This window comes from Fusarium coffeatum (genome assembly GCF_003316985.1).
Source record: "Fusarium coffeatum strain FIESC_28 chromosome Unknown BRIP53273_contig_256, whole genome shotgun sequence".
NCBI lineage: Eukaryota > Fungi > Ascomycota > Sordariomycetes > Hypocreales > Nectriaceae > Fusarium > Fusarium coffeatum.
In genome coordinates this window covers 1-24,705 of record NW_022158048.1, presented here as the reverse complement: position 1 = coordinate 24,705, position 24,705 = coordinate 1, and the positions used below count along the sequence as shown (strand labels likewise).

The window sequence follows — 24,705 nt, the reverse complement described above, 5'->3', positions numbered from 1 at the left end:
CGTTGGCGTTTTGCGGTTGAAGACTGGGGGCTTTTCATTGCGGAGATTCCAGATATATAATAGACTCATCAAACTATTCGTTAGTATTTCCTTTCTGTGAGCACTGTAATTGGATATATCAATATCTCTTGGGAATAAAGTTGTACGAGTCCTTGGTGGGGCTGTACAGAGCACGGCAGATTGTTAGGTGCCTAGGCGCCCCACGAGTCAGGACCCGGAAGGGATGCATACTGACGTACCGCGGCGCGCCTCGAAGCTACCATAACTTTAGTTCGTTAACAACCAAAATCTGAGCTTCAGCCTCGATATCCAGTCGCATTGCCATCTGGACTCATATTTGATTTACCCGGGCGCCTAATAATTCTCACAATGAGCCTGCCGTTCCCTACAGACCCTCGCGAATTCGATAGCGATGATCGCATTTCATTTTCCAAGCTCGACAAGAAGTTCATTGCGGTTCATGACGATGGCAACGAGTACGAATTTGACGCCGACAACAAGCAATGGGTTCTTGCAGACGAAGAGCCATTGGAGCCCCCAGTAACTGATGCGTACGACGATTTTGCCCAGTTTGCAGCGAATGAGGCTGCAGATGATAGTTCAAGAAAGCGCAAAAATGGATCGGGTCAGGATTCCGAGGTATGTTCGCATCATCACTTCATCGAGGCAGTCTCGATGCGTATTGGCCAATGAACCTCAAACTGATTCTCTGAGCAGACTCCCGAACCAGGCAAGCCTTCGCGACCAAACAAGAAGCAAAAAGCACCCCCACAACCCAGGCAGAACACAGCTGTCTACGTTACTGGTTTACCAGCGGATACAACTGTCCAGGAAGTCCACGATCTTTTCTCGCGAAAATGCGGTGTTATTGCGGAAGAAATCGATAGCGGCGCACCACGAATCAAGCTTTACAATGACGAGGGCGGCAACTTCAAGGGCGATGCTCTGATCGTTTTCTTCAAGCCTCAGAGCGTCGAGATGGCCATTATGCTCCTTGACGATACAGACTTCAGGATCACTGCAAGTGGAGCAAGCGAAGGACGGATGAAAGTTCAAGCTGCCGATTCAAGTTACAAGAAGGTGAAATATGACCAAGAAGGTGGTGGCGAGGAGCAGAAGAGCAATGGCGCAACTGAGCGCAAGCCACAGAACAACAATCGCGACAGGCAAAAGATCATCAAGAAAACCCAGAAATTGAATGCGAAGCTGACTGACTGGGATGACGATCTGCCATACTCGGGACAGCCGGAGGCAGCGACCAAGTGGGATAAGCTCGTGATTCTTTCGCACATGTTTACGTTGGAAGAGCTTGAGGAGGACCCTGCTGCTCTACTGGAAATCAAGGAGGACATCCGAGAAGAGTGCGCCAAGCTGGGAACAGTGACAAATGTTGTACTGTTCGACCAAGAACCTGAGGGTATAGTCTCGGTCAAGTTCAAGGACGCAGAATCAGCCCTCGCATGCATCAATCTTATGCACGGAAGAAGATTTGACGGTCGAACGGTGGAGGCTTTCCTGGCATCAGGGAAGGAGAAGTTTAAGAAATCAAAGGATGAGGATGCTCATGGAGACTCGGATTAGAAGCGACCATTTCTCTATACAATTGGAAGACGAGTCTTGATTAGAATGTAAGATACCCATAACCCGAATATAGACAAAACTTCCCAAGCAATGCGTTCAATTCTCACAAAAGGAGCATTGTCATTCTTTTCGTTCGCCTAACTCGAATTAGATTTACATGGGTTTGGGGGAGATGCCCATTTCAATTTCTTCAGCGACTGTATACCAGATAGCGGCCTCAATGATGTTGCAGACGACCTGTAACTCTTCGTCATCTAATTTGGTTATGTTAGTCATTCTTTGCATAAATTCGGTTATATATTGGTTGCCTGAAAGCAAATCTCACCTCGTGGGGCGTAGACCATGAGAAAGTCTGGAGAGACTGGACTCTTAATGAACCGGCCAGTCCATGCCAGGGGATGTCTTTGGCCCCAGCCTTTTTGCAACACCTCTTTGATGTCATCAGGGTGTAGACCCATGTGCAGCGAGTGATCTGAGTCATGAACATGACAAATCTCACCCTGGCAGTTTGTCTGTACTGGATGTCTGGCGAATAATGCTAAGCCATGTTTCTCAATGCATGACTTCTCGGTGCCAAACTTCTTGGGGTTACGGTTTGCTATCTTTGCCATGGACCAGCGGAGAGATCGGTAACATTCTTGAGAACCATGTTGGTCAAGCTGTCTTTGGGGAGCAATTCCAGCAACAACAGGGCGAGGACCTGCGCGGTATGGGAGACGTTGGCGACGGAGAATACCTGATGTTGGGAGGCGCTGGGGATCAGGTTCTGGTGCTGCGTATGGGTCTCTCAGGGCCCAAAGACGAAACCATGATATACGAAGGTAGCCGGCAAAGGTTGATGGCGTACCACCAGGGCCCAGGTTGAGGAAGTTCACGTAGTCGTTGTGAACTAACAATACTATGGGAACAAGAGCAACAAGAACCTGAGCATGGTAGGCGTCGAGGAAATGAATAAGGAGGATAAGGGCAATTGAAGACAAGAATATGTTTTGGCCATCGAGAGTAACCGAGATGGGTTGTTGGCGAAGGACGTATGAAGCCTTGAGAGATTCCAACTCAGCCTCTCCTTGAAGATGAGGAGGAGGAGAAGCTAGAGTCTCTGCGGAAGTGATTGCAACGGATGACATTTTCAGGAACAAGACATTGAATGTTTACTTTGCGATTGAGTATAATAAATGCCGAACTTGTCAAGACAAAGTCTGCAACCACAATGACAATGTTGCCTGCAGTGTGGTTGGTAGAATATGTGGGGGTCTAAGGAAGCCGTGTAAGTGTGATGTGATACTGATGAGAGGGGAGCCCGAGGAGGTTCCTTCAGCTTTATAGAAGCATTGAGTGATCGACCTTGCCGACGCAAAACGGGGAATAAGACCAAGGTTCAGCTGATCTTTCGTATCATATGCGGAGAGACCAGAGGAGTCTGAGGAGAGAAGAGGGAGGCCAAGGATTGGAGACGGTGAAAGGGAGCGATAGGAGGGGATCGTCATATGTGCCTGTCCGTCCGGCAGCGTAAGTTAAGGTAGGCGAAGAGCTATCAACCAACCATTCTAAGCCCATAAGCAATTGGTGTTCCGGCACAGTTTCTTTGGCTCCTTGCTTGAAGTTTCGATGGACTCTCACACGTCGAAACAAGATGAAGACTGAGGCTTGACTTGTGAGAGCTATCCTTTTGATATCATACTGGAACATAACCCCATTAACAGAGCAAAATCTCTTCTTCAAGTGCAGTACATACAGTAACATGTGTCACGAGCTACAGAATAAGCCTTGATAGTGCACGGTTCTGTATGGCTGAGACATTGTAAGTTTAGTGAATTGATGCTGCAGCCCCCGCAAGGCATGACGTTGGATTGGAAGCTAGGTACTCGACAGCAGTCAATAAAATCAACGCTATTACTTCAGTGCCGTCTTACCTTTGTCAAAATTTCCTCCTTGGGCTCCATCCGCCGCTAATTGCAATAAGCCATGACATAGTTTGGATAGATTGTCGTTTCGTTAGCAGTAAAGCTTTAACCGTGTAAGCCAAGTTTGACAAGGCTACCCTGGACAAGATGAATTATGGGTGGTCAGCTGAATATCTAGACGCTATCTAAACGCCAACGTGCCTGGATTTCTACATATTAGCACGAATCCTTCGAGGAAACATGCCATGAGTTCTCGTAAATTTCTTGGTTTTTTTTTTTCGGATCCTTCAAATGATCTTTGGGTTATACTCCCCAATAGGTAGACTGCTTGGATCGACTCGCTAGCTACCTACCTAGGTAGGTAGCTAGACGAACTCGACAGCTCGTCTAACAAAGAGGTGGTGTTCACGACAGATAATGCAATAAAACAACAAAGAGGGAAAACTTCAGTCAGAAATCTCACCTCCAATATGATATCTTGGTCGCTTTCCTTCAGCGGCTATTGGTTGCTACGAATTAAGGCAAGCCCATCGATAGGTGACGTCGTATCTAAGCCCAAGCTCCACGTTGCTCAGCAACAACCGGATCCGTAACAAAACAAACCAGCGAATGATGGAGCTCGAATGATGGGTCAACCACCAACTAAGAGCGGTCTAAAGACTTGCATGGCGACCTCCTCCAGCACTTTTTCGCTCTTCATGACAACTTTTCTACACGAGTTTGATATCTTGTTCAGTTTAATTGTTTCCTTTTGTTGAGCGTTATCAATTCTATTCCAGCAATAAAGAGTACATATCATAAACTCGAGATACACTCCGTCCAGGGTCTCTACCCAGTGGTTAGTTGTGAGACCCAGAATTCCTATCATGGCTGCTAACATTACTCTCTCAGACATACAATCATAACCCATCATGGGTTTACTAAAGAACCCTCTTCGATCTAGCAAGCCGAAGCTCCCACTTTACCAAAAAGTGAACTCACCAACCAAAGAACGATATTCGGACGACGACTACTCTACTACCGATGATGAGAGTGACTATGAAGATGAACCTTACTCGCCCGAGAGCTCTTCGGCTGGCTCGTCAAGACATACATCTGGATCTGCAAACAGTGGACTCTTAATGCTTCCCAGCCACCAGAAGAAGCCTCTTCCTCTTCGACGGAGGATCGCTAAAGTCTACCCCTACCGAGTGCCAAACAAGGTCACACGTTGGCTGTTCTGCACAGTAATAACGTTCATCATTGTTATGGTTCTAAGTCTAGTCCGCGCCAGTCAAGTCGAGAACTGGAAGGTTGCCAATGGCAAGGTCGACAACAGACCGCCCCCACCGCCACCTGCATGGGAGAAGTTCCCTTTCCTGGAGAGATACTATGGTGGACTCAAGACCTTGGCCACTTTCGAGGAAGTCAAGCCCGAGTGGCCTCATGTCAAGAACGAGCCCGAGAGCAATGACTGGAACAAGCTGAACGAGATCAAGGGCGGCAAGGAAGGCGACAAGGATAAGGACAGTGAGGAGACCGACAAGGCCACTACTGAAGAGATTGAGGCCGAGGCTCAAGGAACCAAGGCTCCTAAGAAGGAGACCAGGGACGAATCTAAGGCCAAGGACGACACCAAAGATGACTCTAAGGACACCAAGGAGGACAAGTCAAAGGACGAACCCCAAATTCCCCAGAAGAAGCTCGCCAAGAGCAACGACTGGAGTGGTTACTTGAACAAGACCGAAGAGACAGGCATGAAGGAATGTTTCCTGGATGTTGATGGCACAGTCCGAGTCCCTCAACTGCGATACTACAAGGGCCGTCCCCAAGGCTTCCCCGAGCACGCCATTGGATCCTACGAGACCCTGGATCTGCCCGAGGACATTTGCTTTGATCGTTACGGCCGCTATGGTCCCTACGGATTCGGCTACTCCTCACGCAACGGTGGTCTCAGCGTTGGTGAGCATGGCCAGAAGGAGGGTTCAGATGCTGTCTGGGAAAACACACCTCGCGTGGATTACCGACAGATTGACTGGGCTGATGTTCAGCGACGTTGCTTCAAGACCAACCAAGCTCGCTTCAAGGAGTTGCCTGATAAGACTCAGACTCCTCACGGTTTCTTCGCCTATGAGCCTAAGCCTAAGGCCCTCCCTAGCTCTACCCTCGCGCGCCGGGGTGTTGAAGAGGAGAAGCCTAAGACCGGAAAGGAAACTGCTACCCCTAAGGTCGAAACTGCAAAGACACAAGAGGCTCAGCCTAAACAGACTAGTTCTGAGGAGATCAAATCTAAGGCCCAAGAGCCAAAGACTGCCGAGTCCAAGGTTGGAAGCTCAAAGGCTGAAGCAACCAAGGCTGCAACACTCAAGCCTGAACAATCTGTTACCAAGGAGTCTCGACCTGAGAAGCCCAAATCCGACAACACTGAGACCGAGTCCCAGGATACTGAGGAGCCAGAAGCTCCCAAGGTCGAGTCACCCAAGGCCTCTGGAGGATTGTCACGAACAGCCGTCGTCGTGCGCTGCTGGGACGAATACAACTGGCGCGAGGATGACATTGCTCACCTTCGATCTCTCATCACCGAACTTGCTGTGACCTCTGGTGGACGTTACGATATCCACCTGCTTGTCCAGGTCAAGAATGAAGCCGCCCACCCTGTGTGGGCAGACGAGAGAATCTACCAGGAACGCATTGAAGAGTCTATCCCTGAGGAGTTCCGAGGCCTCGTGACTCTCTGGTCAGAGACTCAGATGCTTGCTCTTTACCAGGGTATCTACGACCACTTTACTCGTGGTCCCGATCTGCCCGTTCACGGTGTCTACCGCGGTCTCTCCATGGCTATGCAATACTTCGCCCACAAGCACCCTGAGTACGACTACTTCTGGCAGTGGGAGATGGATGTGCGCTACACTGGCCACTACCACGATCTCTTCAGCAAGCTTGAGAACTGGTCCAAGGCTCAGCCCCGTAAGGGTCTCTGGGAGCGCAACTCTCGCTTCTACTTCCCCAGCATCCACGGTAGCTGGGAGGATTTCTCGCAGATGTCTCGTGTTCAGAGCCAGATGGGAACTGTTAGTGCTGACAACGTCTGGAAGGGTGTTCCTGGCTTTGATGGCAAGACTCCTGACCACGATACCAAAGGCCACCGCACTGTTTGGGGACCTCTTCGCCCCAAGGACGATGATGATTGGTTTGAGCCTGGCAATGATCCCGTTGCTCCTACATCTTATGAGAAGGATCACTACCAGTGGGGTGTTGGTGAGGAAGCCGACTACATTGCGCTCAACCCTATCTTCAACCCTGACGGTACAACTTGGGGCCTCAAGGATGATATCACTGGTTTCAACCGATCAGACGGACTCCCCCCTCGCCGCGCCAACATCATCACCACTGCGCGTATGTCTCGCCGCCTGTTGACGACCATGCACAAGATGACTGCTTTCAAGAAGCAATTCGCCTTCCCTGAAATGTGGCCTGCCACTGTTGCTCTCCAGCACGGCTACAAGGCTGTCTCCGTCCCTCACCCAGTTTATGTCGACAGAGCCTGGCCCCCTGCCTACATGGCCCAGGTCTTCAACAACGGCCGAGATGGCACAAGCGGTGGTTCTCGCACCAGCATCTTTGGTGACCGCGAGCACAACATGCACGGTCTCTCCTGGTTCTACAACTCAGGCTTTGCACCCAACATGTACCGTCGCTGGCTGGGTCTCCGAGTCAACAACGATGGCGGCGAGGAGTTTGAGGGTACTGAAGACAAGAGCAAGAAGGGTAAGGGAGTCGGCAATATGCGTGGTGGTGAGGGCAGAATGTGCCTGCCTCCTATGCTGCTACATCCCGTCAAGGATGTTGAGTTGCCTGTTGAAGCTCCAGAAGCTGATGCTGAGCAGGGTAAAGCTCCCGCATCTGATCCTGGAGCCTAAGTCTCCCTTTCCCTTTTCTGCATAGAGGACTCGATGAGTCATTGTACGGCGTTTTGAGGTTTTGCTTTTCTGGTGTTTTATAATGGGTTCATGTCCTGCCATGTATGCGATGAAATATGTCAACGGAATGATAATGACTGTTCAAGCTGCCAGGCACTGTAGTATATATGGCTACGTATCTTTTGGGTACTTGGATTTAGACTGGGATGGTTAAATAATGAACATGCTATTTCATAAAGATATGAAGATTTGTCTACAGTGAACACTTGAAACTCCTGCACTAGATTTCTCTCCCTAACTGCATGATCTCGTCCAAATCATAGTGGTATTTGGCTTAACGTAAAATGTTTTATACATGCCTTACTGTCACATTTGCGCAGATTCTAGCTGCTCTTTTGTATGATCATTTCATCCAACCCGAAGCTCCAAGTTTTACGCCGGCATATCCTTCGCAAATGCGACGTGAAAACAAATAGCGATTATCCGGGCAATTCTCCATGTCGGCCCCTTTTCTCATATCATCGCATAAGCTTGAACGGTCCCTTAAACCACGCGCTTGACCTCGAAGAAGCGTCGCAGCCACCAGACCTGGAAGAGAGACTCGCCGATGACGACACCAATAACGAACATGTTCCACCATTTGACTCGGCTGTTTGTGCTCTCGGCGGTGTTTCGGTGGGTGCGCTCACGCATGACGATATACTCTTGTTCGTCCTTGACTTGGGCAAGGAGGTCGGACAGCTTACGGACTGAAAGGAAGTTAGTGACCGCATTGAAATCTTGCAGAAGGGAGAAGAAATTACCTTCACGATCGAGGGGGTCGGCGGGCATCTCATGCTCGCTCACGTAGACAATTCCGTGGACGTTGAAGGAGACCTCCTTGGTGTTGGCGGTCCAAGCCTCGTTACCAAAGCAGTAAACGTATTTTCCATCGTGCTTGGCTGTGAAAGAGTAGTCGCCGTTGGAGATACTCTTCTCGTTTGTCTCGTATTGACCAGTAGGGTTGGTGATCTGTCCAAGTTAGCGTCTTGTCTTGATACCCAGCAAGTACCTTCTTAGAACACATACCCAGAAATCGATATCGAGGTTGCCTGCGCTACCAAATTCACGATCGCCAACCTGGAAGGTAACGGTCATGGTGTCATCCTTGTGGAGGGTCTCGTGGAAGCATTCTCGACCGTGGGCAGGAAGAACGATGTTGTGAGCAGTGACAGCTGTGAAGACAGCGGCAGCCACGAGGGCCTTGGCCGCAGAGACGAAGTACATTATGGAGATGGGAGTCGAGGTCGGATATCGATTGATCGCTACAGCTTCGAAATGAACGTCGTGGTCGTTTTGCGATCCTACAGTGTTATCATGTCCCTGTTGGAGCTATACTGTCCACTAAAGTCAAGAATGGAGACAGGCTGTCGAACCGCAGCGAATTGACACCTTTCCGCTGCTAATTGGAGGGACAGGGGGCCTGTTGCTTGGTTGCTGTTGCGGCTCTCTTCCTGACTGGGCAGCCACGGTTTTGCCGAGCTTGAGACATGAGTTCCTGCCAGCTTGCAGCTTCTATTCTTACCAAAATTCACAAGCCAATCCCGCGTTCCCAAGTCTAAAAGGGGGAAAGTGGGTAAGCTTTGGTGAGGTGGGGCTATGTGGCTTGAGAGAGGGCATGCTAGGGATCAAGGTACCTGGAATTATCGTTTATCTGTCCTCGCGAATACCTCGTACCTTGAAAAGGGATGGGAGAGCGGGACCTGATTGCGCGGCATTCAAGCTTTTAATGTCTAGCATTGAGAAATGGAACACATTTCGAAAGATGGCCTTCGAAGGCTAACATAATACAATCATTTTTGAATATCCTTTCATAAACGTTGCCGAGAAATCAAACTTACCTAAAACCGTGCTCAATAAGAATCATTGATCAGAGCCTCCCGTCGCTCTCTTATCACGTACCCGCTTTAACGAGAATAAGTACCCGAGATCAGAGAGGTCACTGACCATGTGGCGGTGCAATTGCGTCTTCTGCCCCTCAGCTCTCCCTGTCCACTGCAACAATCCCCTGAAATTCAATTGAAAACAGGCCCTGGGCTCCAGTATTCCCCCTGCAAGTAACCTGTAAACAGTCCAGTAACAGCGCTGGACGTTCACCAGCCTCAGCCCCGGTAGCAGAGCAGCCCGAGGCCAAGGAAAAAAAGACATGTCTCTCACCCCTCTCCCTAAAGAGTGATCCATTCTCACACCGACAAGTGCAAACCACACGACAGCGCCCACCCCCAATCCAGTCCATCCATATTATCCATCCATCCATCGTCGCTCGTCGTTTTTTCTGCACCACCACTCCAAGGACCGCCCCACGATCCAGTAAGTTCAGCGTCTTTCTGTATATTGTTTGAGTATCTTCAGATTCTGCTCTTTGCTGCCTGGCTATTCCCGATCCTCGTCTCGATGGCTTCGACAAGCTACGTCCGTCTCATGCTGTCGCCGCCCGATGATCCAGATTCGCCGCCATGCTATTCCCCCCGTTGATCCGCCTCGTGACGGCCTGAACCACCAATATCGACGTACAACATGGCATAGCTGGCTTCAATGGATTACGGCGGCAGCCTGGGACGACAGCGCTTACAAGCTCGAGCCTCTAGGACTTGGATGATGGTGACGATGGAGAGGCGTTAATGGATGAGCTCTTGATCGCTGCCTTGTTCATCAACTTAGGTGTCCTTTCGCGACACATAAAGCCATCCTGCCTCCACCATCACCAAACATCCAACCTCCTGTTCCTCCCTTAGCTAGACGTCTCCTGTATTCTGTCTCAGCCTTTGTCTCTTCCCTCTGAAACTCAAACTTGTCCCTATTATTTTTACCTTATACCCCTCGCACGCAGCAAAGTCCCTCGCCACGTCTTCTTTCAACTTTCATCTCCAGCATCGCTGACCTTGCGCCTCCGCCTTTAGGACCTTTACTCTATCCCTAGAAACACAGGCTCGTAGCCGTAAACCGCAATCATGGGTCTCGCCTTTTCAAAGCTTTTCGACCGTCTGTGGGGGAAGAAGGAGATGCGAATTCTGATGGTTGGTCTTGATGCCGCCGGTAAAACCACCATCCTCTACAAGCTCAAGCTTGGTGAGATCGTCACCACCATTCCCACCATCGGTATGATACGCCTCGAATCCCTCAAACCGGCCAATATCGCTGACATCTATCTCTTAACCAGGTTTCAACGTCGAGACCGTCGAGTACAAGAACATTCAATTCACCGTGTGGGATGTCGGTGGTCAGGACAAGATCCGTCCTCTGTGGAGACATTACTTCCAGAACACTCAGGGTATCATCTTCGTCGTCGACTCGAACGATCGCGACCGTATTGTTGAGGCCCGAGAGGAGCTCCAGCGCATGCTTAACGAGGACGAGCTCCGTGATGCTATCCTCCTTGTCTTCGCCAACAAGCAGGATCTTCCCGTACGTCACGACCCCACCTCAACATTTCGTTCCAAAATATTCCCCTCACCATGCTATTTGCCCGCGATATCATGATGCTAACGTTATGCTACAATTAGAACGCCATGAACGCCGCCGAGATCACAGACAAGCTTGGCCTCCACAGCCTGCGACAACGCGCCTGGGTAAGTGACGAACTTTTGATTTCTGGAATCCGGAGTCGACATCTCCATTCGTATGGTCACATGCTAATCTCTTACTTTTCTCTTTCAACAGTACATCCAGTCCACTTGTGCCACCTCAGGTGACGGTCTCTACGAGGGTCTCGAGTGGCTCGCCAACACCCTCCGAAAGGCGGGTCACCAGTAGAAAGATCGATGAGATACCTCTCTTAAAGAAACCCGCCTTTTTCTCCTGCTCTGCCACATACTCTCAAATGGCTCTTTGTGTCGACTCGAGGTTTCGGTTGTAATTTGCAAAGTTATCGGTCCAATCGAAGATAAATCCTTGAACCAAAGTCGCGTCTATTCACGTTTTCTGTTAAAGCAACATGTTTCTACGCTTCCTCCGTCTCTCAATGGTGCTTCACTGTGAGCCTCTCGGCCAACGTTTGTTTGCCATACGCCAGCGTCAGCTCGCCTCCCGAGGACCACAGAACGTACTTTCTTTTTTTCTTCTTGGAGGAAAAGTCGGGTGATGATGGGAGGCGTCTTATGAGAATCCCGGGATATTTGTACAGTCGTCAAATCGGGTGTCGTTTGTTTGAAAAAATGCATTCCTTGCAGATTTTACACGAATACTCTCGCAAACCGTGGCGCACTGATACATCTATCGGTTGTTGTTTTTTGTTTTCCATTTCCTTCCCGTGTCGCTTCAGGGAACATGACCATGATGAGCAACTCGAGTAACGAGGAGTAGAAACGAGGCATGAATTCAGGGCCACTGCGAGATGGGTTGTTGTAGAGATTCTATCTGTTTTATTCCATGCTTATACTTATATCGTAGTCCAGACTGGTGACTGAGTGACATGCGTAAGACCCAAGCTGAAAGGCCCACTTGGGGTACAGTTTCTTTTTGTATGCTCATACGTAGGCCAGTGTACAACACGACTGTGCTGCTGTGTCAACTAGATACAATATCCTACTTGCAGGTATTTTAAGAAGAGTACTACCGTTACGTAGTATGATAAGAAACATCCCAGCTCGGCTCACCTTGGACTACAACCTTATCAAACATCGCTTGGCATTATACAGATACCACATGCTACCATCTGACACAGTCCGATACCCCAAGAGTAGGTCATCATACTGAAACTGACAAAGCTTCGGGGCGCTTTTGGAATTTTGGCAAAGCCCTAACCGGTATTCATATGGCCTTGTAGTTGACAGAATCTTATCAATTATGCTTTAAAGTTGAGTGCGTATTCATTAGATAGAGTTCTAGATACATTCTATAATTATGCTGAGATGGGTATGCAGTATGCTATTATGATACAGAAGAATTTACAAATTAGACGTGAAACACATAAACTCATTAAACAATATCCCAGACAGTTTTGTCATCAGAGCTGCTTTACTCCTCCTTGGGCTTCTCCTCGTGCTTGACGGCAATTTCCAAGCCCTCCTTGTCCTCGCGAATCTTGACCTCGGCTGTCTCTCCCATCTTCAACTGACCCCTGATAATCTGGTCTGCCAAGCCGTTACCGATCTCGTTGGTGATGAGTCGGTTAAGAGGACGGGCGCCGAACTTAGGGTCGTAGCCACGCTCTGCAAGCCAGTCTCGGACATCGTTGGGAACAGAGAGTACAATACGACGATCGTCGAGGCGCTGCTGGAGCTCCTTGAGACGGATGTCGACAATGTCTCGAATGGCGCTGAGGGCGAGACGCTTGAAGACGATGAAGGAGTCGATTCGGTTAAGGAACTCGGGTGGGTAAGCGGAAGCGACGACATCCATGACGGCCTTGCGGACGGATGGGTCAATCTCGCCATCAGCTGTTTCGCTATAGGGGTGGAGGTGGTTCTGGCCAACGAGGATGTCGGCACCCAGGTTAGATGTCAGAACGATTATAGTGTTCTTGAAGTCGACCTTGTGGCCTTGAGCGTCGGTAAGGTAACCCTCATCAAGGACTTGAAGGAGTAGAGCAGAGATGTCGCGGTGTGCCTTCTCAAACTCATCGAAGAGAAGGACAGCGTAAGGCTTACGGCGGACAGCTTCGGTCAGTTGACCAGCATCATCGTAGCCAACGTAACCAGATGGCGCACCGATAAGTCGAGAGATGGTATGCTTCTCCTGGAACTCAGACATATCGAAGCGAACAACTGCAGATTCTGTCGAAAACAGGAATCCTGCAAGCTTCTTGCAGAGCTCTGTCTTACCTACACCAGTAGGACCCAGGAAGAAGAAAGAAGCCAAAGGCTTGTTCTCGCCACTCAGGCCAGCTCGCTGGAGACGGACTGCGTCGGAGACAGCCTTGATAGCTTCATCTTGACCCTTGACTGCCTGGCTGAGAGAGTCTTCCATGTGCACCAGCTTTTCGATATGGCCCGAAGTGAGCTTGGACACGGGAATGCCCGTAATACGGGAGACGACATTGGCAATATCGTCTGGGCTGACTGAATCGTGGATGAGAGCGTCACTAGACTTTGACTCTTTGGTCTCTCCCTCCTTGGGCAACTTCTGCTCAAGGTCGGGAATGACACCGAATCTCAGCTCGGAGGCACGACCAAAGTTACCTTCTCGTTGAGCCTGCTCGAGTTCGAACTTGGCCTTGTCGAGATCTTCTTGGATCTTCTTGACCGACTCGATCTCGGCACGCTCCTTTTCCCAGCGCTCGTTAAGCTCAGAGATTTCCTCGTTGAGTTTTTTGAGGTCATTCTCAAGCTTCTCACGGCGCTCTTTGCTTGCCACATCGGATTCCTTCCTCAAACTCTCAAGCTCAATCTGGATGGTCATGATCTTATGGTCAAGGCGCATGATGTCTTCAGGCTTGGACTCATGCTGCAGCTTGAGGTGACTGGCAGCTTCGTCCATAAGATCAATTGCCTTGTCTGGAAGGAAGCGATCGGTGATGTAACGGTTAGATAGAGTTGCGGCAGCCACCAAAGCACCATCTGTGATTCGTACACCATGGTGGACTTCGTACTTGTCTTTGATACCTCGGAGAATACTAATGGTGTCCTCCACAGAGGGTTCGCTGACAATGATAGGTTGGAATCGTCGTGCCAGGGCAACATCCTTCTCGATCTGACGATACTCATTAAGGGTTGTTGCGCCACAGCATTGGAGTTCGCCACGGGCTAGAGCAGGCTTCAAGAGGTTCGAGGCATCAATGGAGCCTTCGGCCTTTCCAAGACCAAGGAGGGTATGCAATTCATCGATGAATAGAATGACTTCTCCCTGCGCCTGCTCAACTTCTGTCAAGACCTTTTTGAGTCTTTCTTCAAAGTCTCCTCTAAACTTGGCACCTGCGATTAGAGAACCAAGGTCAAGGCTGATGACTCTCTTGTTCTTGATACTCTCGGGAACGTCGCCACGGACAATACGAAGGGCAAGACCCTCGAGAATTGCTGTCTTTCCAGTTCCAGCATTACCGATAAGGACTGGGTTGTTCTTGGTACGTCTTGAAAGAATTTGGATAGTTCGCTGGATCTCTGCATCTCTTCCAATAACAGGATCAAGTTTGCCATCCTTGGCTCGAGCAGTCAGGTCGACACCAAATTGTTCCAGGGCAGGCTTTTCTTCCTCACCACTCATATTCATGCGGTGAGTGCCGCCTGGAGGATGAGGTCGACCATTGGCATATGTTCTGACTGCAATACTTGGAATCAAACGTAGGGATGTTGGCCTTAAAGGTTGTGTTGCGAGTACTCGTGTAAGTGGCCTGGCTGATCGAGTCCTGGCACTAGCAGCCATGCGCTGCGTTGAAGTGATTAGTTGCCTTCGCGCCTGCATGATGGACACTTGTGAATAGCAATACAATAAAATTGTAAAAGAGCGATTGAAAGAAAGAAAAGGGAATCAAAATCAAAGATTTCTTCGACAGTCGGGAGACCTCTAATTATCTACAAATTCGAGCCCTCGGCTACACTTCTTCATGACGCCTGGAGCATTTTCTCGTAGCTTCCAGTTCCGTCATCGGCAGGCCTGGAAGCTGGCACTAACAGCTGATAAGATAAGCGTTTGGAGCTAACCTCCTATCGCATCAATCATGTGATATTTTTGTCTCTCAGGGCTTGTGGAAAGAGCGAAAGAGTGGGGATTACGACACGAATTTTGATTGGGCTATCGAACCGGCGAGGGTTCACATTTTCCCACAAACTCTAGCGGCTTTCACAGAATTCTATCATTTTGGGCGCACTCATCAACACCAAGTGTCTTCCTTTCCTTCACCACCCAACCCCAAGTCAACCAGCCAGGAGAGTCACAATGTCGGCGAAGCCTACGAGCAAGACCTTCGGAAAGTCGACCCGAGACGTGGTCGCAGCAGAGGATAAGGCCAAGAAGTGGTATCCCGCTGACGATGATGCCGAGAGCAAGAAGGTGAGTCTTTGGTGATGTGATGTGTTTGCAGGCAGTTGCAAAGTGTTTTGGACAAGCGACCGCGCGGTCCGGTTGAGGATATGGAACGCGAATTGAGAGATATCGACTTTCGGTGTACGACTGGCAGTTCAACGCCCAAGCGCAAAGGAGGAAAGCATGATGGGACGACCTTCGCCTGCGACATGTTATGAGGCTACGATACGAACGCACACAACCGTACACACAAAATTGCGACAAACATCGAATGGCGATCACACAAACACGCACACTTCAAGCAACTGCCTGCTCAGCACTGTTCAGTATAACCAAGCATCAGTCTGCTAACAGTGGAAAATCACAGGTTCGCAAGGCTGTCCGATCTTGGACTCCTCGCAAGTCCCTTCAACCCGGTACTGTCCTCATCCTCCTCGCTGGCCGCTTCCGTGGCAAGCGTGTCATCCTCCTGAAGTCCCTCGACCAGGGTGTCCTCCTCGTCACCGGCCCCTTCAAGATCAACGGTGTCCCTCTCCGACGAGTCAACTCCCGATACGTCATCGCCACCTCTTACAAGGTCGACATCTCCGGCCTCGACGAGAAGAAGATTGAGGAGATCTCTCAGCCCAAGTACTTCACCGCCGAGAAGGCCAAGGAGAAGGCTGGTGAGGAGGCTTTCTTCAAGCAGGGAGAGAAGCCCCAGGTACGACTTTCCAATCCTTTTACGACATGTGTGAACAGAGATCAGAATACTGACTGCCGATTACAGAAGAAGGAGGTCAACAGCAGCCGCGCCGCCGACCAGAAGGCTATCGACAAGGCTCTGATTGCCAACATCAAGAAGGTTGATATGCTGGCTTCTTACCTCTCTTCCTCTTTCAGCTTGAGGAAGGGTGACAAGCCCCACGAGATGGCCTGGTAAATGTGCAATCTTGTGCCGGGGTGATGGGAGTACCGGGGTTGCGACACAAAGGGTTGTAGAACGGCAAGGGTCTCCGAAATGGGCTGGTTTGGCCAATTGCATTTGAAAGTCGACGGGCATCGGTCACATTTTGGCGTCTGTAATCAGGTTTTACAGTCAAAAAACAAACGAGCATACAAAATTCTAGAGGCTTCCGGTGAGAGGCCGATGATGATGAACTTCACTCGGATGTCCCATCTCCTGGGTGAAAAAACAACTGGTGTGAGCGATCATGGTCTTTTCCGGTCTGAACTGGTCAAAAATGGACATTGTTTTACGAATCATAAAAAAAGTTTCAATAATTGTGTGTGGATTGTTCCGTTGACATGTCACCTACTTTGGGTAGACTCTCTTCACCATGACATCAATCGTCATCTATTCTGTATGTTTCTCTAATGTACAGCATATATAGCCAACGTGGTCACTGGCTTCATGATGCTAAATTCACAGGTCGCGCTCTACCCAACTCTGGACCATGCCGGCCAATGAGGCTTCGTAGTGCTTGATAGAGACCTTTCCAGATGATTCATCCAGAGAGGTGTTGGCCTGGACAAAGACCTTGCGAGGCTGCTTGTTCTTGAGAACAATATCGCGAACCTTCTTGCCCCAGAAGTCAGGGTCGACGGTTGTCATGTGGACATAGAAGTCGGTGCCCGTCTTGACATCAGCAGTCGACTTGTAGATGTGAAGCTTCTGGAGATACTTGGCAACAGCTGTTGACTTGTTAGCTTTTATTAGGGACCCTCGAAGTGGGCAGGTACATACCATCTCGACCAGCTGTGAGGATCTTGGAGCGATCGAGCTTGATGGTCAGGTCTGAAAGGTCATCTTGCTTGTAGTCGAGCTTGCAGAAATCATCCTCAGCCTCAAGGAAGCACTTGAGGATGGAGAAGCGGGCTTGGCTGTGAGCCTGTCCCCATTTCTGGCTCTTGGGGTCCCACATCTCCAGTGAAGCAAGTCCAGCTCGGGCCATGGACAGATAGGAGGCGAACAAAACATCGCCAGCCTCACTGCTCATGTCCTCGGAACCATCGCCGAAGCCAAAGATCTTGAGAACAGGGAACTCGCAGCTCAGGTGCATGGCAACAAGTTCAGCACGGCACTCCTCGTATGAGGCAGCAATGCTACCGAAGACGGAGCCCCAAGTCTGACCGGGCTTGTACCATGTTGCGATAGGCTTGTTGTCGACAGGGCTGACGGGAGGGTTCTCCTTATCGAAGTTGAAGGTGCCTGGGGAAGTCTCCTGAAGGAGCTTACCGCAACCGTGACCTGATGTGCGTAAGTAAGGATAGTCAAATAGCATATTGGAGTCCTTTACATACCGGTAAGCTCATGAAGACCAACCTGGACCTCGAAAGAAGCATCGCGCTGCTTCTTGTAGACCTCGAGATCCTCATCACGGATAAAGGGGATCTTCTCATCAGGAGCCTTGGCACTCAACACATTGCCGAGCGACACGTTCTTGAAACCCTCGGTCTGACGAATGTCATCGTAGTTGGGGCTGCAGATCGTAAGCGATTGATGTCTTGCCACAATACACAGATCAAGAACTTACATGTTGATACCAGCGGGGATACCGGAGCCTTTATCTTTGTTAATATCATCAATCGCACATATACAAACTACACCACTCACCAGCAAATGTCATAACCTCAAGAGAAGTGAAATCGGGAGACAGGAACTTGTCCTTCTCAAAGTCGGCACCCCAGGGCAGAAGGGGAATAAGCTTGGGAGCCTTCTCCACGAGCTCACCAAAGGCACGAGTCCGCTCCACTAATTAGCTATTAGCGAAATACCGACCATGTAGTACAAGTAATTCTTACAGTTAACCACTATATAGTTGTTAGCAAACTCGTGCAAAGCCTGTCATGTCAGGGTACTTACTAGATGCGAAACCTTCCCACTCTCCGCGGATACCAGCAGGGTCACGGTAAGTCTCAATAAATCCAATGTTAGACTCAACCATAGGTCCCTTGTCCTTGATCCAGTATCTTTGACTGTTCTTGAAGTCTTCCAAAGAACCAGTCTCGAAAGACTTGCTGTAAGCCTCATGCATCTTCTTTTGGGTGTCGTTCTCAGCGTTCTCAGCAGCACCGTTGATGAAAGCGGTGATATTCTTCATCTCCTCAGCGTAGTCACCGTAGACTAGCTTGATAGCCTTGCCCTTTAGAGCTCCATCTTCGACCGTGAACTCAGTCTGCTTACCAATATCACCTCCGTTGCTGGGGATTTCCTTAACGGCGGAGGCGATCAGGATTTCAAAGTTGCCATCAGAGGTCTTGCGAAGACGGTTGTTCTCGGGGAGCAGACCCTTGGACTCCATCCAGCCTGAGACGGCCTTGATATCGTCTTTGGTGATGTGGGAGGACTCGGGGTAGTAAGTAGTCATGTGTCCATCATCAGGGTAGCCCAGGTGCATCATGGCAGGGTTGTCAGAGCTGAAGATACCACCCTTGGTGGCCTCGTAGAACTTCTGGGCCTCAGGGGAGGTGGCAGCAAGAGCAGCGACAGTCTTCTCGGAGCAGCGAGGAATGAACTTGGAGTCACCGAAGCTCTTGTAGTTGCCATTGTTGCCGAGAAACATGGCAGCGTACTCGAGGAAGCGAGTAGCCTCTTCCTCCTCAACACCGGCCTTCTTGGCCAATGCATTCCAATCGCCATTTGCAGACTTGTGTAGAGACAGAATCAAGTCAAAGATGGGCTCAGACTCGGGGGAGATCTGTCGAAGGACAATTCTGGTACCGGCGAAAGCAGCTCTATGATGATGCGTTAGCACTGAGCCACACGACCCCTCCTCATAAGCAAGCATGAGTTGCCCCTCATTTCAGAATGTGCAAGCTCGACATTGACTTATACAAGGCCAAAACACAGAAGAAAACTTACTTGCTGATGTAGTGAGCATAACGCTTCTGCTTATCGTTCAATGCCTCAAAGTGCTTCTCAATCTCGAGCCTGACAACCGAAGGAGGCTTGTCGGCGAGGTAGTGAACCAGCTCGTTGGAGTTCATGACGATGGCAGAGGTTGAAAATCTGTTGAGGCTCTGACGATTGAAGGATTTTGTAAAGTTGGGAATGGTCCGTCGGGAGTGTCTCAAAGCTGCTGTTCTTAGCGAAGGCAGTCTTTGAAGAACAAGAGACGGTGAGATTGAGTTGAGAGGAGGCATGCGTGACTGCCGTTTGACGTTTTTGGGTCACGTCGGCCAATGGATCTTTATTCTCTGGGGACAAACACAGCTTCCTAAACGTGTTAAGGCGGCAAATGGAAGGTGCAGAGCTTCTTTCCTATAGCGGCTAGCGAGCTGTGCACAGAACCCCATCATGACACCACATGAGTGAGGGGTTCAGTCAGTGATGAGTGATGTTTCAAGTCAAATATTATTGAAATGCTGTCGATGAATATCAATACATGAATGAAGAAGTGTGAGTTTCAATCCAGTTCATTGTTTACTCTGATTTGCCCTTGATCCTATACCAATGCTTGTCTGGGTAGTGCAGAAGTCACTGTGTGAAAGACCGAAAATTACTCACATGGCAGCTTTCAACCACCTGCCTCATTATCATGAAGTCCAACATAAAAGGCAATTGCTCAATTGTCGCCTGCCAGCCACCGTGCCTGCCTACCTATCCTGATATTTTTATGCTTGGAAATAGTGTATGGGCTTAGTCATGCTTCATACTTGATTGTTTCGAGATGATCTGAATTCTCAAGCTGACAACGATAGTATTGTCAAAACAATGTTGCCTGTTGCCGTGATAACCGCTATGCTCTGGGAGGATAAAACATAAAGATATCGGGAGATGCTTTGCCAATTGACTCACTGGAGTCCGTTAGAGTAAGTCTCTTTTATCCTCACAGTAAAAAGAGCAATTACTGCCTTGAGTCTGAAGCCCTTGTATACCCTATATGTACAGAAATCTCCAAGTTACTCAACAGTGAAGGATGTTCACAACGGTTCGGTATTAACCACATCCAAAGTCCGAACACATCTCTATCCCGACCATGTCGGAATCAATAGACACCAGATATCATAGCTGCACTGGTGAAGGGAGTTGAAGCGAGCCGAACCGAAAAGACAAGCCGACTTTACATCCCCATACGATGCCACCCAAGGCTTAGACTAGAGGTTCTAGTGTACATGGACAGGCCTCATTTCAATGGTGCATAGGACCATGTGATGATCAGATATTGTCGAGCGTAAGCAGATGCATGTTGGTCAATGGCTATAGGTAAATCTCCATATTGGCCGTATACGTAGGGTAGACGTTATGCCCAGGTCTTGGATAGACCCGACAGTCCGGGCGAAGTGTAACAGCCAAGCCACAGACGGAAAATCACCTACAATTCGAACCCTTGAAGCAATTGATACCGGGAATATCATGATATGCAACTACTTTAAAGCGGTGTGGCGTTGTAAGATCTCACAGTCGCAGCCACGGGGAAGGATTCCAAGCCAAGCCTCGGATTGTGAGACGGTAGAGCAGCCGGTGTCGCCAACCGAGCCAGCCCTTCGGAATCTAATCTAGCCAACCCGACAGTGCGGGACGCCCGGGGGGTTGGGGTGACATGGATCGAGGTCTAAGACTTGGAGACACCAAGTCAAGTCAAGTTAATCAAGTCCGTTTATTCCGGGGAAGACTTTTGGCTGCCCCGAGTTGTTATACGATGTTGAGCATCTACTCTGAAAACTGGTATCGTGATAATTATTGTTGAGTAAACGCTTCATGCTTGGTTGTCGTGCAGAATTGATCCTTGGTCACATTGGGGGTATTGTTCATGATACAGCTGCTTTACAATACCCTCAGCAAGATGCCAGTTCTGTCTCAGAATCACCTCCCTGTGTTCAATTGACTCTTACTCGTGTTTGAATTCCTTCTTCTTCGCGTCGGAAATGAAGTCCTGGTTAGAATTTATTGTCAATGCTCTCTTTGAATTGCAGTTGTCCACCTGACCTTTTCTGCCCCCACGCTACTACTCCACACTTTACACTACCGCAGTTCTCTCCTGGTGGCTTTTTCCGTTCCTGTGAGGCTCGAATAGATCGCGACGTTACATCTCAACTAAGTTGGACTTATAACAAGATCGTACCTGGCTAAAGATTGACTCTGTCCGATATTGAATGCCTGTGATGTGGTAATAAGTGGCTCGGCTTTACTGTGCCTGCTGGTCCAAGTTCTTAGTTTGCTACAATTGCAGGAATATTTAGCTGGGGCCCCCTTTACAAAGCGAGACGAGGATAGACGAGATGTTGATTGTCAGTGTAACTGTGACCAGGTCATAGCGGGCAGTATATTTAGAATAGACCCATCTTTGGAACATTCGAAGAAGAAATCGTCAATATATATGGATCTCAAGGTCGAGTATCACCCTGGGATAATAGGCCGAGAATGACAACTGTCAACCTGCGGGTAATATCTTTGCTGATACAGGTAACAGTAAGAGGCATCTGAATTATCAATCAAACCAATTCAATTCAATTCAACGTTATCTCTGGTCAGACTTGTCAGACTGAGATGGGATCTCGGACCTGAGTACAGGGAGTCTTTATCCGTAGGGTCAGACCGGATAAGTGCTGACCCATTATATTCTAGTTGTAGGCTTTTTATCTACTGGCAATAGACTGTCCAAGATAACTCATATCCTTGCTTGAGAGAATTACTTCTTTCAGATAGCTCTCGGGACTTGCATTTGAGAACTTGACGTTGGTTGCTGGCGGATGGGCGGCTAAAGACGTCGAGCAGTAATTAAATTAGTCGGAAACTCCGCGCAAGGATTGATTTTTCTTTCCGGGGAGCATAAAGGTGTAGATCCGCCCCTGTTTTGCTTGTAGTAACATCTGTGTACTCGCGTCGCCTCGCATTAGAGAATCAGCGCAATGCCAATGCAGAGCCGATGATGTACAGTACACTAGGTAGTGCATAACTCTTGACGATCTTCTTCAATGATGTTTTATGTATGTGGGAAAATTTCAAAGGGACGTGCTAAGAGGCCTCGTGACCTCACCATCCCATATTAACGGGAGAGTGACAGGGACTGGGTGAGATGGAATTTGGGGTTCAGACTTTCATCATCATCGTGTCCCACAGCGAGCGTCATGGGCCCTACTCCTCACCAATCTCTTGTCTTTTCCCCTGACAGCTTTTTGGTTCTCTAGACTCTACCTAGTTGGAGTCCACTCACATCCACAGCCATGCTTTCACTAGAAGAGTCAAAATATTGTGATACTGTAACTGCAAACTGCAACTGCAACTGCAGGTCTATCCCATCAAGGAAGAAATGTCCGGACCCGAGAGTCTAGGTGACCTTTTCGGGTTCAACCAATTACCCTCCAATGCTAGCCACCCTCTCTGACAGCAAATGCCCTGGAGTCAAAAGACTAGGTACATTGCCCAGCGGGTGACAGTCACCCCCCGGGCCCATTTCACTACACCCATGCCCCCACGCCACCCTATGGAACAAGAACCGACAGTGGAGGTCTTCCAAAGTTTCGTGCCTGTCACGGCCTTCTCCCCGGTTCTCCTTGAGCCTGAATTTGAAAGGCCCAGGGAACGGAACTTGGCTTAACATCAGCTATGACTTGTACTGCCTGTAGTTAAGGCTTATATAGATCCCCCTCTAGCCCCCGTGTGTCCTTGCTGCTTCACTGATCTTTTTGGCACTTTTTGTCTGTTTACTTTGCTCACTTGTGCTCTTCTCTTGATTTACAGTAACGAATATCATACATTCATACATTCACACATCCGTTCTCAACATAAACTGTACACCTCGTTACTACGTCTACGTCATTGCTCTGACCTTTTATCACTGCTGCCACTGGATTCTCAGTATTGGATCATAGGTGTATCCGTATCCTGGGACTATTTATTCTACAACAAGGCGTCTGTCCATCCACTTATAAACGAGCAACACTCTACTCAATATCTCGATACAATTTAACAACTCATCAAAAGTCGATTCGAATTTTTAAAAGACTGCTCGAAAATGCTCACCTACAATTCTACGCCAATGCCCCTCAAGGCTACTACAAAACCAGTATCCATCACTTTGTCGCCCACCACTTCGTCACCAATGACGGCAGCAACCCCGTCCCTCAACTCGGCCGCCATCAACGGCCACAAGACTCAAGGACAACAACACATCTGGCTGGTTACGGGCCCTGCTGGATGTGGAAAGACAACTGTCGCTGAGTATTTGGCCAAGTCATTGGGTATGCCTTATATTGAGGGTGATTCTGTACGTATATTCTCTACTCACATCGCATATCATTACTAACATTTATAGTTCCACCCTCCCGCCAACATTGAAAAAATGGCAAATGGTATCCCCCTGACTGACGAGGATCGATGGGACTGGCTCACTGCCCTAAGAGAAGAATCAATCAACCGCTTAAACGCTGGGTCATGTGGTGTCGTCCTCACCTGCTCGGCCCTCAAGCGCAAGTACCGCGACGTCATCCGTGTCGCTGGTTACTACGATCGTCGCATCCAAATCCACTTCGTCTTCCTCGACGCCTCTGAAGAGCTTCTACTCGCTCGTGTCACACAAAGACAGAACCATTACATGGGCGCAAACATGGTGCACAGTCAATTCGATATCCTGGAGCGACCTTTGTCCGACGAGAAGGACGTTATCACCATCGATGTCAGCCGGCCTATCGAGGAGGTTGAGCAAGAAGCTCTAAGCAATGTGTTGGAAACCATGGCCAAGTCTCAAGACAAGCTATGAAACAAGTTACAGCCTTGATTGATACATGACCTCCAACAACATTCACCGACCATCTTACTTACACCACACAATACACCCGCCACCTTCCAACGTTATGCGAAAATTATCATCGAGCAGGGAGTCAAAGCGTTACACGGCTATTTGCATTCAGGATTTCGGAGTTTAATACTTTTATTTACACTTTTTTACTTTTACACGGCGTTAAAAGTCTTGTCAGTTTGCCTACACATCATCTGTCGACTTTCCGGTGTGGCGCGGCAAAGACAAGGGAATGGACAGGGACAAGAAACTAAAGAAAAAGTCAGTTGGCTTAATCTTGGTCTCAGTCTTGGAATCTTGGGTCATGCATCCAATGCCCCATGGGTTTGCCCCTCCTCTCCCCGCAAATGTCAGAGTTGCAGTCGCTGGATCCCGGAAACCGCGGGGCGATGTAAGGTGAGGCTGCTGATACAGATAGGCTAAAAGGGACGGCGGCACGGTATTCCCTCGTCCCTGGGGTTTTGGGTCTTTTTTGTTTTTGTTTGGGTACCCACGTCGATCTATTTGCCCTTTAAGAAGAGCAATAGCTTAGCTACCAGATAAGCGGTCTGTGGCTTATTTTTCTGAGGCACGACTTGCAGCTTATGTTATAGATCTACCATCCGCTTCAAATGTAGACAGAAATACGATTGGTTCTAAGAGCTTTTTTTTTTTTTTTTT

General features: G+C 49.1%; 9 protein-coding genes across 9 annotated transcripts; 5 read left to right on the top strand and 4 right to left on the bottom strand.

Annotated features, from left to right (window-relative positions):
• Positions 1-369: 369 nt before the first annotated feature.
• Positions 370-1,581, top strand: FIESC28_09663 (uncharacterized protein; the record flags this gene model as incomplete). The annotated part of the gene is made up of 2 exons (XM_031163799.1): positions 370-639; positions 718-1,581. The coding sequence occupies 2 exons, from the start codon at positions 370-372 to the stop codon at positions 1,579-1,581; spliced, it is 1,134 nt and encodes a 377-aa protein (XP_031012145.1).
• Positions 1,582-1,734: 153 nt separating this feature from the next.
• Positions 1,735-2,708, bottom strand: FIESC28_09662 (uncharacterized protein; the record flags this gene model as incomplete). The annotated part of the gene is made up of 2 exons (XM_031163798.1): positions 1,735-1,835; positions 1,907-2,708. The coding sequence occupies 2 exons, from the start codon at positions 2,706-2,708 to the stop codon at positions 1,735-1,737; spliced, it is 903 nt and encodes a 300-aa protein (XP_031012144.1).
• Positions 2,709-4,396: 1,688 nt separating this feature from the next.
• On the top strand, positions 4,397-7,384 carry FIESC28_09661 (uncharacterized protein; the record flags this gene model as incomplete). Its single annotated transcript, XM_031163797.1, has 1 exon — positions 4,397-7,384. One exon carries the CDS (start codon positions 4,397-4,399, stop codon positions 7,382-7,384), a length of 2,988 nt encoding a protein of 995 aa, XP_031012143.1.
• Positions 7,385-7,927: 543 nt separating this feature from the next.
• FIESC28_09660 (uncharacterized protein) lies at positions 7,928-8,650 on the bottom strand (the record flags this gene model as incomplete). Its single annotated transcript, XM_031163796.1, has 3 exons — positions 7,928-8,133; positions 8,188-8,395; positions 8,453-8,650. The coding sequence occupies 3 exons, from the start codon at positions 8,648-8,650 to the stop codon at positions 7,928-7,930; spliced, it is 612 nt and encodes a 203-aa protein (XP_031012142.1).
• A 1,724-nt stretch (positions 8,651-10,374) lies between these two features.
• On the top strand, positions 10,375-11,176 carry FIESC28_09659 (uncharacterized protein; the record flags this gene model as incomplete). Its single annotated transcript, XM_031163795.1, has 4 exons — positions 10,375-10,522; positions 10,584-10,828; positions 10,927-10,992; positions 11,084-11,176. 4 exons carry the CDS (start codon positions 10,375-10,377, stop codon positions 11,174-11,176), a joined length of 552 nt encoding a protein of 183 aa, XP_031012141.1.
• Positions 11,177-12,379: 1,203 nt separating this feature from the next.
• Positions 12,380-14,761, bottom strand: FIESC28_09658 (uncharacterized protein; the record flags this gene model as incomplete). The annotated part of the gene is made up of 1 exon (XM_031163794.1): positions 12,380-14,761. The coding sequence occupies one exon, from the start codon at positions 14,759-14,761 to the stop codon at positions 12,380-12,382; it is 2,382 nt and encodes a 793-aa protein (XP_031012140.1).
• Positions 14,762-15,235: 474 nt separating this feature from the next.
• On the top strand, positions 15,236-16,244 carry FIESC28_09657 (uncharacterized protein; the record flags this gene model as incomplete). Its single annotated transcript, XM_031163793.1, has 3 exons — positions 15,236-15,349; positions 15,666-16,025; positions 16,092-16,244. 3 exons carry the CDS (start codon positions 15,236-15,238, stop codon positions 16,242-16,244), a joined length of 627 nt encoding a protein of 208 aa, XP_031012139.1.
• A 483-nt stretch (positions 16,245-16,727) lies between these two features.
• Positions 16,728-19,291, bottom strand: FIESC28_09656 (uncharacterized protein; the record flags this gene model as incomplete). The annotated part of the gene is made up of 8 exons (XM_031163792.1): positions 16,728-16,996; positions 17,049-17,552; positions 17,606-17,784; positions 17,839-17,866; positions 17,919-18,056; positions 18,107-18,115; positions 18,168-19,039; positions 19,167-19,291. The coding sequence occupies 8 exons, from the start codon at positions 19,289-19,291 to the stop codon at positions 16,728-16,730; spliced, it is 2,124 nt and encodes a 707-aa protein (XP_031012138.1).
• Positions 19,292-23,262: 3,971 nt separating this feature from the next.
• Positions 23,263-24,006, top strand: FIESC28_09655 (uncharacterized protein; the record flags this gene model as incomplete). The annotated part of the gene is made up of 2 exons (XM_031163791.1): positions 23,263-23,514; positions 23,563-24,006. 2 exons carry the CDS (start codon positions 23,263-23,265, stop codon positions 24,004-24,006), a joined length of 696 nt encoding a protein of 231 aa, XP_031012137.1.
• Positions 24,007-24,705: the final 699 nt, after the last annotated feature.